At 48.0% G+C, this 13,720-nt stretch overlaps 1 protein-coding gene across 1 annotated transcript in view; it reads right to left on the bottom strand.

The window, feature by feature from the left end:
• Ltf (lactotransferrin) overlaps positions 1-11,130 on the bottom strand; it is a 28,876-nt gene extending 17,746 nt beyond the window's left edge. The window contains exons 1-9 of the mRNA XM_059267140.1: positions 11,088-11,130; positions 8,444-8,604; positions 7,388-7,496; positions 6,947-7,129; positions 6,457-6,604; positions 5,548-5,603; positions 2,963-3,141; positions 2,366-2,537; positions 910-1,064 (exon numbers count right to left, since the gene is read on the bottom strand). Coding sequence (XP_059123123.1) covers positions 910-1,064; positions 2,366-2,537; positions 2,963-3,141; positions 5,548-5,603; positions 6,457-6,604; positions 6,947-7,129; positions 7,388-7,496; positions 8,444-8,604; positions 11,088-11,130 — 1,206 coding nt within the window. The remainder of the gene's footprint in view (positions 1-909; positions 1,065-2,365; positions 2,538-2,962; positions 3,142-5,547; positions 5,604-6,456; positions 6,605-6,946; positions 7,130-7,387; positions 7,497-8,443; positions 8,605-11,087) is intronic.
• Positions 11,131-13,720: the final 2,590 nt, after the last annotated feature.

Raw genomic sequence — 13,720 nt, 5'->3', positions numbered from 1 at the left:
TGCCCAGGCGCCATCTTTTTACAACTACAGTAAAAATAATTAGAGGCGGGCTGGAGATTGGCTCAGCAGTTAAAGGTCCCACTACTCTTCCAGAGGACCTGAACTCAGTTCCAGCAGCAACATGGCAGCTCACACTGTCTCTAAGTCTAGTTCCAGGGACCCGGCACCCTCTTCTGGCCTCTGAGGGCACTGCATCCACCTGGTTCCCATACATACACTCCTGTACTCGCACATACACATAAAATAAAATAAACATTAAAAAAATGTTTCCTGCACACGCCTTCAATCCTGGCAGAGGGAAGTGAATCTCTATGAGTTTGAGGCCAGCCTGGTTTACAAAGTGAGTTCCAGGACAGCCAGGGCTACACAGAGACCCTGTCTTGAAACACACACACACACACACACACACACACACACACACACACACACACAAAGTTTCCCAAGAATAACTATTGATGTGGAGAAACCATGATATGCTGTTTATTTTTAAAGTGGATCAAAGTATATAACCCCCATGCAATCCAGAATTGCTCTAGGCTGCACACACAAAGGAACCAGCCTGGAATGGGGAATTTCAAAACTTTCATTGTAGATATCTCTGTATGAAGCTACATACAGGTGGTGTGGGGGGGGGGGGAGATGAAAACCATTTCATATTTTCCAAATTACCCCAATAACCCTAAATTGTTCTTTTAATGAAAAGGGAAGAAATTCCACAACAAATTGCTTTTCAAACCTTGAAGGTGCTCCTGCGTGCGGCACATGTGCATGCGTGGCCCCAAGCCCACCCTCTCTGGGTATTCTTCCTTCCCAATGGCCTCCCGGGTGACCAACCTCACTGTAAGCCGACGACCATGCCTGTGCCCAAGAAGCCCGCTGCCCACACCACATGTGACACCAGCTCCCTACCATGATTGAGATAATACAGTCTTCCGTGGTGGGGAATGAGGTGCAGGTCACCCTGCCCTTGCTCGCTCTGTTCCACAGGTCACACTTGCGCTTCTCCTCACTGCTCACTGCACACCACGTGACCCGGGCACGAATGGCTGCCACATCCTGTTCCTCTGCGGGAAGGGACAACAGTGAGGAGCACTTAGGCACTGGCTCATTCCCACCTCTGTCCTCCCTGGGATCAGGTTGCTGCCCAGTTCTTCTGAGACAGAAGACTCTGTGTGAGACCCATTCATTATTAACTTCCCCACATCACGGCTCCCAAACCGCTTCCGGCCTTAATGAAGGTTTTCTATGTTTCTCACTCCTGTTCTTTTGGTGGGTTTCCTGGCTTCTGATCCATCCATCAGTCCTTAGTGTAACTGTGTGCCTAATGTTCTGTCCCTCTGAATAAAAGCTCCATGACATGGAGACTAGTGTATACCCCAACAGCTGGCTTAGAAGACTCAGCCCTGTGGGGGTTAGGGATTTAGCTCAGTGGTAGAGCGCTTGCCTAGCAAGCGCAAGGCCTTGGGTTCGGTCCTCAGCTCCGGAAAAAAAAAAAAAAAAATCATGAACGTGGAAATTATTGGGGCTGGAGAGATGGCTCAGCGGTTAAGAGCACTGGCTGCTCTTCCAAAGGTCCTGAGTTCAATTCCCAGCAACCACATGGTGGCTCACAACCATCTATAATGAGATCTGGTACCCTATTCTGGCCTGCAGGCATACATGTAGGCAGAACACTGTATACATAATAAATAAATCTTAAAAAAAAAAATCTAGAGCCGGGAGGTGGTGGCACACATCTTTAATCCTAGCACTCGGGAGGCAGAGCCAGGCGGATCTCTGTGAGTTCGAGGCCAGCCTGGGCTACCAAGTGAGTTCTAGGAGAGGCGCAAAGCTACACAGAGAAACCCTGTCTCGAAAAACCAAAAAAAAAAAAAAAAAAAAAAAAAATCTAAAAAAGAAAGAAAAGAAAGTTTAAAAAAAATTTTAAAAAAATAAAAAGACTCAGCCCTGACCATCCATAAGGCCATAGTCACCATCACATACCACAGCATAACCTCCTCATTCACTCAGGCTCCCTAAGTCCCAACAGTAAGATAAACATAGCCAAATTCACTCAACCCATTGTAATCTCCCCAGCCAAGTTCAAATCCCAGCACACAAGGGTGCTCCATCTAGCTTCTGGGGTAATCCCCCCAAGCCTGGTTTTCTTGGTTCATGTCTCTGTTTCTCACTTTATAAGAGGCCTTGGGACCCTGACATACACAGAGGAACATGGAAACATTAATCCAGTGTCTGGGGCAGGTTTTGGAGACACTTGTCACAGTGGCCTTGACTTGGCTGACAGAAGACACTTGGGTGTGTGTCCGTCCACCCTATTTCCTGCCTGCCCAGGGCACCCTTGGGTCCGTGCCTGGGCTTCACTTACTTCTCCTCAGGTTCTCGATGGATGTGATATAGTTGAAGGTCAGGTAGAGGCCAACATCTACCTTTGGGGGAACCCTTGAAAACCCAATGGCAGAGTCCTTGAACAGCAAGTCCCTTGACTCAGGGGAGGCAAAGAGCTGGAATTCGGAAGACTTGTCCTTTCCAAACTTCTCCTGTTTGGGGAAAAGTCGAATTATGGTCATCAGCAGTAGGCAGAAAGGAACTGGGAAATGGCTGCCCAGGACTTGAGGACAGTTCTGATGGAGCAGGAGGCAGAGTTGACGTTCTCTCTCACGGGGACTCTTCCCATTTCAGAGACACAAGCTCAGCTATAGAAGATTGTGTCCCCGGGTCCTTGGGGACCTAAGAATATTGCCTTGTCCCCTCCCCCTCCACCCCTGCTTCTGCTGGAGCCCAGAAGAGCCTGCCAGGGGCTGACACTGGAGAAGCGTCCAATGTTTCTGCTGTCCAGAGGAGGGTCAGGGCCACAGTCCTTAGGCTAGAGAACTCTCTCTGCTGCAGAAGTTAGGGACGGACAGACCCCCCACACACACACCCCTAAACTTAAGCAGGCCTGGGGGACTGAGGGTGGGTGTACCTGTGCCTGGCTGAGAAGTTTCCAGATGGCATCTTCCTTGCCGTTCACACGTCGGGCCACAACAGCGTGAGAAGGGACTTGGGCCAGGTGACACTCCTTGTACTCTTCCACTGACTTCCAGGTGTTGTCTGGACAGAGCAGCTTGTACTGGGCCCTTTCGGCTTTTTCTGGTAGCACCTCTGAGAGGAAGGGAGAGGTGAAAAGTGAGCCGACATTTGGCCGTGACCATGAGCTCTGACTCCCCTTCTCCCCAACAGAATTCTGACTACAGGGTTGACACAACTGAGTTAAAAAGACTGAATTGCTCCTGGATGCTCAGAAAGGTAGAGAGAAGTCTCCAGAAAGTACCCGGGTGTGTTGAGCTCAGCCCTGAATCCTGTGATTCAAGGAGGCAGATTGAGTTCTGTCAAGGTCCCCACAGCCTCTGACAAAAAGGTCATTACAATGAGACAGCCTGGTAAGTCAGTTGTCATGGTACGCACACGCAATCCCAGTACTTGAGAGGTAGATCAGGAGTTCAAGGCCGGCATTGTCTACATAGCAAGTTTAAGGCCAAAAGCCTGAGCTACATGAGACCCTGTCTCAAAAAACAGAAAGAGGGGGTGATGGGGGCAGGGGCGGTGTGTCAAGGGAAGTTACGTCACCCATACCTCTAGAAGAGTAAAAGTGACACCATTGTGGGCCTGAGGAGATGGCTCAGTCATTAAAGTGCTTGCTTCATGAGTATGACAACCTGAGTTCAAGCCCTCAAAACTCACTTTTATAAGGGGGGGGGGTGCACACTTATAAACCCAGTGCTGAGGAGGCAGAGACAGAGGATCCCTGGAGCTCACTGGCCACCCAGACTAGTCAAAAAGGCAAGCTTAAGGTTCAGTGAGTGAGCCTGTCTTAAAAACCTGCTTAAAAGAGAGCAATAGAGGAAGACTCATGAAGTCCTCCTCTGGACTCTGCCTGCACACACGTGTACATACACACACACACACACACACACACACACACACACACACACACACAAATAAATACTTTTTTGTTTTAAGTAAAAAGAGAAAAATGGTAGGTGCTGGGGATATAGTTCAATGGGAGGGTGGGAAAGAAAGAAGGAGAGAGAAAGAGAGAGAGAGAGGGGCTTATAAAACCAACAGGCTACTAATAAAACTAAAAGCAAGTTCAGAAGGCAAGATGTTACAGGGTCAACCTGTAATACTCAATAATTTGTAGTAATAACAAAACACAAAATAATACAGAATTGGGTACTATAGCAACTTATTTATATAGAATAAAGATAATTCGACTCAAAAACTGCACAAGATCCACAATAAGAAAAAAATGCACAGCCTGTCAAATGATGTTTTTAAAGGGTGTAGCCTGGCATCGTGCCACCTGCCCTGAAATACCAGCACTTGACTCAGGAGTTCAAGGTTATCTTCGGCTACGTTTGGAATTCAAGGCCAGCAGGCCATGCTATGTTCAGCCTTATTTTAAAAAGAGAGAAAAAAAAATCAAAAAGGGAGACGCCACATTCTCATCATAACATTATAAGTAAGTTAAATTTCCATAGATCAATTTAAATTCCATGCAATCCCAGTCCACGTGCAAGTGTTACTTTATGAAGAAGTTCAACAAAATAATTCTCACCTCTGTGCCTTCTGAGCTCTGGGATTAAAGGCATGCACTACTGTGCTAGGCTTCTCTGGAGATCCTGGGATTGTGGAGGCTTAGCCCTTAGGGTCCTAGGACTGCGATGCCCTGTCTGGGGTCAACCTGGGCCAATGCTGCTTTCAGCCTGTACATACCTAGCAATCATGTTCATAATGGAGACCCTCTGACAGCACAATAAGAAGACAGACACATGGCTGTGGGTGGCAGAAAGGAGGACAACGTCCCTGGCTGTCCATTATTAGAGTGACAGAGAAGTAAACTATGATGGATGTGTTCCACGGGTCACTCCTCTACTGTCAGAACCACTAAGCTGCCCATAGATTAAAACCATGGACCAATCTCTGACCCTCAAGGATGAGTGGAAAACTTCTGGCCAGCAGAGCTTCTAACGTTCAGTGAAATGTGTGTGAACTTAGAATCCAGAGACACAAGCCAGTGAAGGTCATTTTACAGAGCCGTGTACATCTTGGAGAAGACGTGACAAGCTCTTTGGTGGGCAAAGGGAGTGGGAATAGGAGTGGGGGATTTCAAGAGCGCAAGGTGGGGGCTGGAGAAGTGGCTCAGTGGTTAAGAGCACTAGCTGCTCTTCCAGAGGATCCGGGTTCAATTCCCAACACCCACATAGTGGCTCACGACCATCTGTAACTCCAGTTCCAAGGGACCTGACACCTTCTTCTGGCCTCCTAAGACACCAGGCATTCCCATGATGAACAGACATACATGCAGACATAACACCCGTGCATATAACATAAAAATTAATTTTGAAGTTTTTTGTTTTTTAAAGAAAAAACTTAAAATAAGGGCTGGACCCTGAAGGCAACTTGATAGTAGTGTGGCTGGGAACTGAGGACTCTGGTGACCTGCACATCAGAGGATGAAAGGACCTAAGAGAGGGGCTGCACCCATAGCTTCTCCCTCGCCCTTACCTAAGATCGTGCTTCCCCTGGTAAAAGCCACATCCCCAACGTTGTCCCTCAGACACCTGTGAAGTGAGACAAAAGCAGTTAAAGACTGGTGTCCCCTACCATGTGGATCTTTCTATCCAGGCTGAGTGTGCAAATGTGCTTGGGCCAGCAAGCAGGTAGGGAAGTCACTCTAAAAAAGTGCCTGAGCGCTGAGCACCAGGAGTAGCCTGGAGAGGGGGTGCTGAGCCTGGGCAAAGGTGGAGAGGGTGAAAGAGTAAGTCACCAGAGGTCACACTCTCCTACTCTAGAGAGAGGCTTGAGTTGGACAAGATGGCATGGCCACAGTAGCTGCCCTGCCCAGACCGGGGAGAGCAGAAGTTGGCAGGCTAACCCAAGACAATAGGACAGCAAAGTCGGATCAGAGGTGGTCAGAAAGGGCCATACCCAGGTTGGCTTCTATCAACGCGGTATAGAGTTTGGGGCCTTGCTGGGCCTCTAGGGGCTAGAGAAGAACATTCAGGAGAGAGGCCAGCCACTTCTTCTTCTTCTTCTTCTTCTTCTTCTTCTTCTTCTTCTTCTTCTTCTTCTTCTTCTTCTTTTTAAAGATTTATTTATTTATTTTGTATACAGCATGTATTACCACAGTTCAGAAGAGATCTCATTACAGATGGTTGTGAGCCACCATGTGGTTGCTGGGAATTGAACTCAGGACCTCTGGAAGAGCAGCCAGTGCTCTTAACCTCTGAGCCATCTCTCCAGCCCGAGGCCAGCCACTTCTTAGGACTCAGGTTCTCAATCTGAACAGCAGTAGAACCACATCTCCATCCCCTAGCCGGCTGCGCACTAATGGGGATGAGGGAAATGGCACCCTGTCCTGAAGCTGTATAGCCATGGACTGACCCGTGGGGAGAAGAAAGCAGTATCACTCACTTGAAGGCACCTGCGTAGCCAGAGTATGGTTCCTCCGGGGAAGAGGCACACTTGTTTGTGCCTGTCCCTGCACACAAGCTACACAGGTTGGGAAAGCGGTCCTTGTTGGCACCAGGAACACAGCTCTCTGAGAAGAACTTGGACACTGCTGTCAAACACAGAAAAGTAGACCACAGAATGTGAGCCAGTCCCAGCCACTGCAGGCCTGTCCCCTAGCAGTGGTCCCCACCGACAGTCACCTTCCTCCATCTGCAGGACAGGACAGCACTGGTGTGGTCTTGAGAACTCAGACATGCATCTTTGCCCAGAGAGTACTCACTGGCATCTCTCAGATCTGTTGGTGTGATGGCCCCTGTTTCTAGTTGGTCAGCCACCCTCTGTCCAACCTTGGACTCATCCCATAGATACACCCATCCCAAAGTGGCCTGTGTCTACAATGAGAATGAAAACTCCCATCTGAGACCACCCAGGATCCCCCAGGCCATTTTACCTTCCTCAAGGGATGCAGGTGGCCCATCCCAATTCAGGAATGGACGAAGTGTCCCTATGGGGATCTTCCACCCAGCACTCCTGCCAAGGCCTGTGTGGCAGGACCTCAGGCCTTGTAGTTGGTTCAGATGAAAGTTACTACTTTCCTTCACAACCGCTACAGCGTAATAGTGAGTCCGGGGTTCTGCAAGGGAACAGAGGGAATAGTCAGAGCTTAGTCTGGGTAAGAGAGAGAGGAACAAACCACTCCACCCAAGCCCCTTAAGGAAGGGGACCCATGCATCAGGAAGATCTGTCTTCATCTAGAGTTCAAAGACTTGGTTCCCCAATGTAAGATGCTGACTAGGTTGGCCTCTTTGTGCTCATGCATTCCGACTCCACAGAGCCTGGTTCACAGCCACAACATGGCTACCAGGCTTCAAAGTCCCTAGGAAGGACTCACGCTCTTTGGTCCCATAGACTTCTGCTGCTATAGGCCGCAATTTGTAGGGGGGTGATCCTGCATCGAACATCGAACCGCCATCGAGAGTCATAGCATCAGCTTTATTTGTCTGAAAGAAAATGGACCAGACACCAGGTGGTGGAGACACATGCCTGCAATCCCAGCATGCGGGAGGCAGAGGTAAGTGGATCTCTGAGTTTGAGGCCAGCCTGGTCTGCAAAGCAAGTTACAAGACAGCCAGGGCTACACAGAGATACCCTGTCTTGAAGAAAAAGGAAATGGACCAGACATGCTTTAAGAGAAAAGCAACCCAACTCTGCAAATGGTACTTTGGGGCTCCAGAATGAATTAGCTAGAAGATGATGGCACAGGTCAGAGGTCGTTTGCTGTGAGGAATAAGCATCCCCAGGCTCTGAACTCCTGAAGTTGTGTGCTCCCTCTACATAAGCCTGTCCACTTCAGTCACTCTTGGTCACACTGACACAATCATTTGTATTTGAAGTTGTTTGTTTTACATACTTTATCCCCTGTGTTTGGCTTCATATGTGTTTTCAGTCTTGAGGATGTATGCAGTGTGTGAGCTCACACATGAGAGCACATGAACATGTGGAGGCCAGAGCTTGATTTCTGTTGTCTTTCTCCATCTCTCTCCACCTTGCTTTTTTGAGACAAACTATTTTGCCAAACCTGAAGCTCACTGGTTTGTCTAGACTCCAGAGGCCCCCCTGCCTCTGTTTCCTGGATGCTGGGACCATGTGTGAAAGCCACACAGGTGCTGGAAGGGGAAAGTGTATCTTTTTAATGTCTAGAGTCCTGGCCATCCTGCCCAACAGTTGGGATATGGCACCTATGCCTGGGTCAGGTTTATTTCTCAAGGATTTAGAGACATTACACACTCACCAAATATGACTGCCTCTGCTTTGTTTTTAATAGTTCTTCTGAACAACGTGAAATAAGAACCCAGTTGTGATAAACGAGGGAACAGAGGTGAGAATTTCTGGTTGGACTCCACTGCTCTCCCTGCCTTCCTTTATTCGAGTTGGGGTATTAACTTACCACAATGGCCTGGATGCACTGGCTGGTGGAGGATCTCTTGACACAACTGAGTGGCTGGCCACCCACTATTTTCATCGCATTCTGCCACCTGGAACATTTCTGGGCCTCAAATTTTGACACGGCACACCATCTAACAGTTGTTGTCCTAGCCAGACAGAGTCCTGGGGAAAAGAGAAAAGAGTTAGGAGCCCAGCAATGTCTGTGGAGAAGACCTCTTCACTGTCTAATGGAGTTCTGTAGACTGCCCATGGCCACTGCCCTCCTTCCCTCCATGTTACATAGTCATGTCCAGCTACTCTACTCTAGTTAAGCTAAGCTGCTGGACCACAGGGAACTCTGTCCAGGCCAGAGGACTGAGAGTCAGCAAGTTAGAGGTGATGGAGGCCCTAGATTATTTTTCTTCTTATGGTTAACATGTTTCCTACCCCCAAAAGATGGTCCACTCTAAAAATCACTTTATTAACGTCTACCTGCTAGATGAACCTGGCAGGGAAGCAGGAAAGGAATTGTAGCTCATGTTTTACTTGTGTGCAAACTGGATCTTAATGCTGCAAACACGGGAAACTTCATGCATTGCTGAGACTGTAAAATGATGTAGCCATTTGGCAGTTGCACATAGAAATAAGAACATAGATTTCCACCATGCTGTGGTGGTGCATGCCTTTAATCCCAGCACTCAGGAGGCAGAAGGAGGTGGATCTCCATGATTTCGAGGCCAGGAGGCCAGCCTGGTCTACAAAGAGAGTTCCAGGACAGCCAGAGCTGTTACACAGAGAAACCCTGTCTCAAAAACCCAAAACAAACAAACAAAACCAACCACTATTTACATAAAAATTTTGCATTAATTTTCATAGTAGCATTATTTAGAATATCAAAAAACAAAACAAAAAAATGTGTAAGTACCTAAATTCCAACACTAGTGAATGGCTGAACAAAATGTTGTACATCCATTCAATGGACTATTCTTCAACTATAAGATGGAAAGAAGTACATATATGCTATAACATGAGTAAGCCTCATTTATTCTAGGTGAGGGAAGCCACGTACAAGACAAAATACTGGATGATTCTACTAATAGGAAAGGTCAGAAAGGCTTTTTTTTTTTTTTTTTTGGACAAAGTCTCTGTATGTAGCCTTGGCTATTCTGAAATTCACTATGTAGACCAGGCTGGCCTTGAACTCATAGAGATCTACCTCTGCCTCTGCCTCCCAAGTGCTGGAATCAAAGGCGTGTACCACCACACTTGATCAGAAAATGTAAACTTATAGGTAGAAAGTAAATTAGTAGTTCCACTGTGTGAGTTATGAGATTTGAACTCAGGTCTTCAGTCTTGGCAGCAAGCACCTTTTTACCCAGTGAGTCACCTCATCCACCCTTCAGTGTGATGTCTGTCAACGCCCTCATAGTTCCAGGATTTTGTAGCTTTGTCAAGTTATATGACTTTCCAGCTAAGTAGTGTTGGCTCTAGAATTTGAACCTAGGCAGCTGGGCTCCAGCACCACTGACCATTAGGCTAGCCTGCCTGTTTAAGATCCCTGGGTTAGATATGGGGTTCAGCTGCAGCAGGGCTAAGAGAGGGTATAGGATCAGACCGTGTGGGGTCCCCAGTGTGGGTACAAAGAAACTTTCTCTGGGGTCAGTGAAGCTGGGACTCACAGGAGAGGATAGAGATGGGAGTGCTTCCTCAGGAAAGGGTGGAGTAGGTGATACCGAGTAAGCGGAGAAGACGTGGCCAGAGAATCTGTGAGGGAAAGGATGGTCTGTACGCAATAAGGGGACAGCACTGGGGACAGAAGGGGGCAGGAATAGGGAGCTGGGGAAGCTGGGTAATGGATGAACTCTGGACATGAACAGAGCCAGCAAAGGAAACCACGTCTCAAACCAAGGAGTGACATCTGGAAGGCAAGAAGCCAATGGAGGAGCTCCTTCCTGCCCCTGAGAGGTGTGACCAGGGTGCTGAAAGACTGTTATGTCAAGCTCCCCAATTTCCCACCTCACTAATACCAGTGTTGAGTACTGAACACGCTCCCTCCCAGCCCTCTGTAGCCCTGTGCTGAACATGCTCTCAGCAGCCAGAGTTCTGGAAGGAGGTGGGCGTTCCCTCAGTAGCCAGGTATTTCCCGATGGAATTGGGTGCCACTACAGCAGACAAATACTCCCTGAAGCAGGTCTGAGTCCGCCCCTCTCATGCTGTATCCTTTTTAAGAGGAAGAAATTGAGAGTCAGCATGGCAATGTCTTGCCACAGTAGCACAGTCCTTGCAGAAGCTAGTATCTAGACTCAGGTTCCCTGTGTGTCTTAAGCATGCAGTTCACCCTCTCTGAGCCTTACATTCCTCCCTGAACAGAACAGTACATTTGGTGCTGAAAGTTCTGGAAGGACACAAGGGGACAGCATCCTCAGAGATTCTCTGGGGAAGCTCTGAGCAACCCTAAGCATAACACTGTCCTGGATCAGTGGAGTGAGTTCCTGTCCCCAATCTAGATAAGGGCAGGCAGGACCATGTCCATGGACTGACCATCTTCCAGACTACAAGGTGCAAGGACTCATGTGTTCAAACCGTTAGGTAAGAGTTCAAGGTGCCTACAAGTAGAAGCAGGGATAGGGAAGCCCACCTTCCCAGCAGGTGACATCTGTACTCACCAAGGGCCTCAAGAAACAGCAAGGCAGGGATGAGCAGCCTCATGTCTGTGGTCTTGGGGGACCTAGAGAACAAGCCTGGCTTCTGCGCCCATCCTGGGGCCCTTTATCCATGCTGGATGACCTCACCGGACTGGCCCTGCCCTGTTGCCCAATAGACCTGCCTCCCATCTGCATTCTCCTCAGCCAGGTATGCTGGCTCTTAGAGGCCAGGCTCCTGGAGCCAGGAAGGAGGAAGCAGGGACTCCAGTCCCTCCTACACAGTCTCTGCTGGTGCAGGAAACCTAATGATTTCCTCAGTCCCCACCCAGCTTCTGCAGGGTCATTGCCACAGTCACAGTCCTGAATTATTACTCTTTCTCTGTTTCCAGTGCCTTCTAGAGGTGGGACGCGGGGCAGGGGTCTTTATTTGTGGATTTCCTTTATGTGTGACATGTAAGCCACATGGAGCAGGAGCATGGAGCACTTCCTTCCTTGGCTGGACAAGAAGTGGCGGCTTCTAAAAAAAAAAAAGCCAGGGGCTCAGACCTGGACGGCAGCAGCAGCCTGGAGACAGCTGCAGGGACAGTAGAGTCAGCCTAGACTCACATACAGGCTTCCTGCAGGGTCCACGCTGCCTTGGTGAAGCCTACAATACAGTCCCTGAGACAGCCTAGGACCTCAGGAAGGAATGCCACCCAGTGCTGCCTGTGTCTCCTCACGTGGTAGTGAGGAAGAAGCCCTAGCATTTGACATTTGATTTCTTTCCTTTTTTTCTTCCTCTCTCCCTCCCTTCCTCTTCGAGTGAGTGAATGTGTGTGTGTGTGTGTGTGTGTGTGTGTGTGTGTGTGTATCTGTGTGTCTGTATATCTGTGGTGGGGATATGGTATGGTATTGTATGGTATGAGGATAAGAACGTCAACTTCATTTTAATGAATGTCTTAAGTGTCATATTAAGGAGAAGCACTGTTAAAGATATATTTATTTTAAATTATATGTCTGTGCATTGAGGGGTGGTGATGGGATATGTGCACATGAATGCAGGTACCCATGGAGGCTCGGATTCCCCTGGAGCTGGAATTACAGGCAGTTGTGAGCCTCACAACACAGTGCTGGGATCTGAAGTCTAGTCCTCTGCAAGAGCAGTGTGCACCCTTAACCACGGAGCTGTTTCTCCAGCCCCCATGAAGATGCCATTTCTAAATTCAAAAGCTAGAATACCACTTCTGAGGACACATCTTGTAAGTATGCTCCCATGATGCACAGGGGCTCAGGATCAAGGGTCTTCAGGCACAGCTGCATGTCATGCACCCACCGGAAGCAATGAATGTGTCATTTGTGAAGTGGCACCTCAGTGTGGTGCCCATATGTAAGTGGGGCAGTCTGGGCCTTCAGAGGGAACACGGTAACCTTATCCACACAGGTAAGAACTTATCTCAAGGGTTCACATATGAAGATGTGAGCCACTACCCTGAGGGGAGACCCAGGTCACCGGGACACCTCTCTGTGACTGCCATCTGCTTTTCTGCAGAGGCCAGCGTGGACAATGCTTAGGTTGCTGGTAATAAAGAACATTTTTGTGGAGCAGAAGATACCCCAGTGATCCAGCACTGCCAAGGGTTAGCCTGCAGGGCCACTCAGCCCTAAGGGGCCTCCTGTGTCTGGGTGTCAGTCTTGATGAGCCACGAAACATGAGGTCAGATCTCAGTTCCTGCATGCCAGACTCAAAGTGGAGTCTAGGTTTGTGCTAGAATCCCCAGCAGGGGGGTGGGTAACAGATTCAGGGTCTCTTGTTTGGAAACAACATAATGCAACATCAAAGTTGCTTTCATCAATAATTGCAATGAGCCATTTCAAAAACGGTGAAGAAATACACAGTTGACTAACTCTAGGTGCAATGAAGCATCTTTGTACCTGAATTGGCCTTGCCTCTTCATGATTATAAAAGAATTAAGAAATATCACATCCCACATCTCTGAGAGCCGACTAGAAGAGGGCGGGTTGGAAGGGGTCCTGGTTGGTTTCTGTCATCTTGATTGGCCTGCAAGCAGGTATGGGGGGCATTTCATAGGTTAATGATTAATGTGGATGGATTTGTATTTAACACATCACTTCTCAGGAGATGTTACTTGGTTAATATAAAGATTTCTCTTTTAACATTAAATTTCTTTTCTATTTTTATGTATTTGGTATTTCGTGTACATTCTTATTAAACTTCTGTTCCTCAGACAAAAAAGGTTCAGTTTGGGACTATTCAATATACAAGTGCAATGTTAACTTGGAATATCAAACAGAAACCTAATAAAAATATGAAGAAGACTCTCTGGGATTCCTGCGGCGTCAGTGCTGACCCGATCATCTGCTAGGCTGAGCACGCTCTTCCTGTCTGAATTTGTGAAATGATATGTATGCAGACTGAAGCCATCTTAATGTAAATCTTCTAAGCAGCAAACACAAATTACAGGCTGTGTTCTTGATGTTCTCTTTGTGGTAAAGTCAACATCTATTCTCTCAGTTAGTCATTATCTCTTCCACTTTTTGAGGAACAACTAGGAATTCAAACTCACCCTCTTTACTGTTTGCTGGGAAATGCAGAGCCTGGGCCTCGGCTTAGCTGCAATAGGACAACAGTTTCAGTGTGTCGGGGTGAAGCCTCA

This window comes from Peromyscus eremicus, chromosome 7 (assembly GCF_949786415.1).
Source record: "Peromyscus eremicus chromosome 7, PerEre_H2_v1, whole genome shotgun sequence".
Classification (NCBI taxonomy): domain Eukaryota; kingdom Metazoa; phylum Chordata; class Mammalia; order Rodentia; family Cricetidae; genus Peromyscus; species Peromyscus eremicus.
Note: the sequence above shows the minus strand (reverse complement) of the source record. Positions and strands in the feature narration are given on the sequence as shown.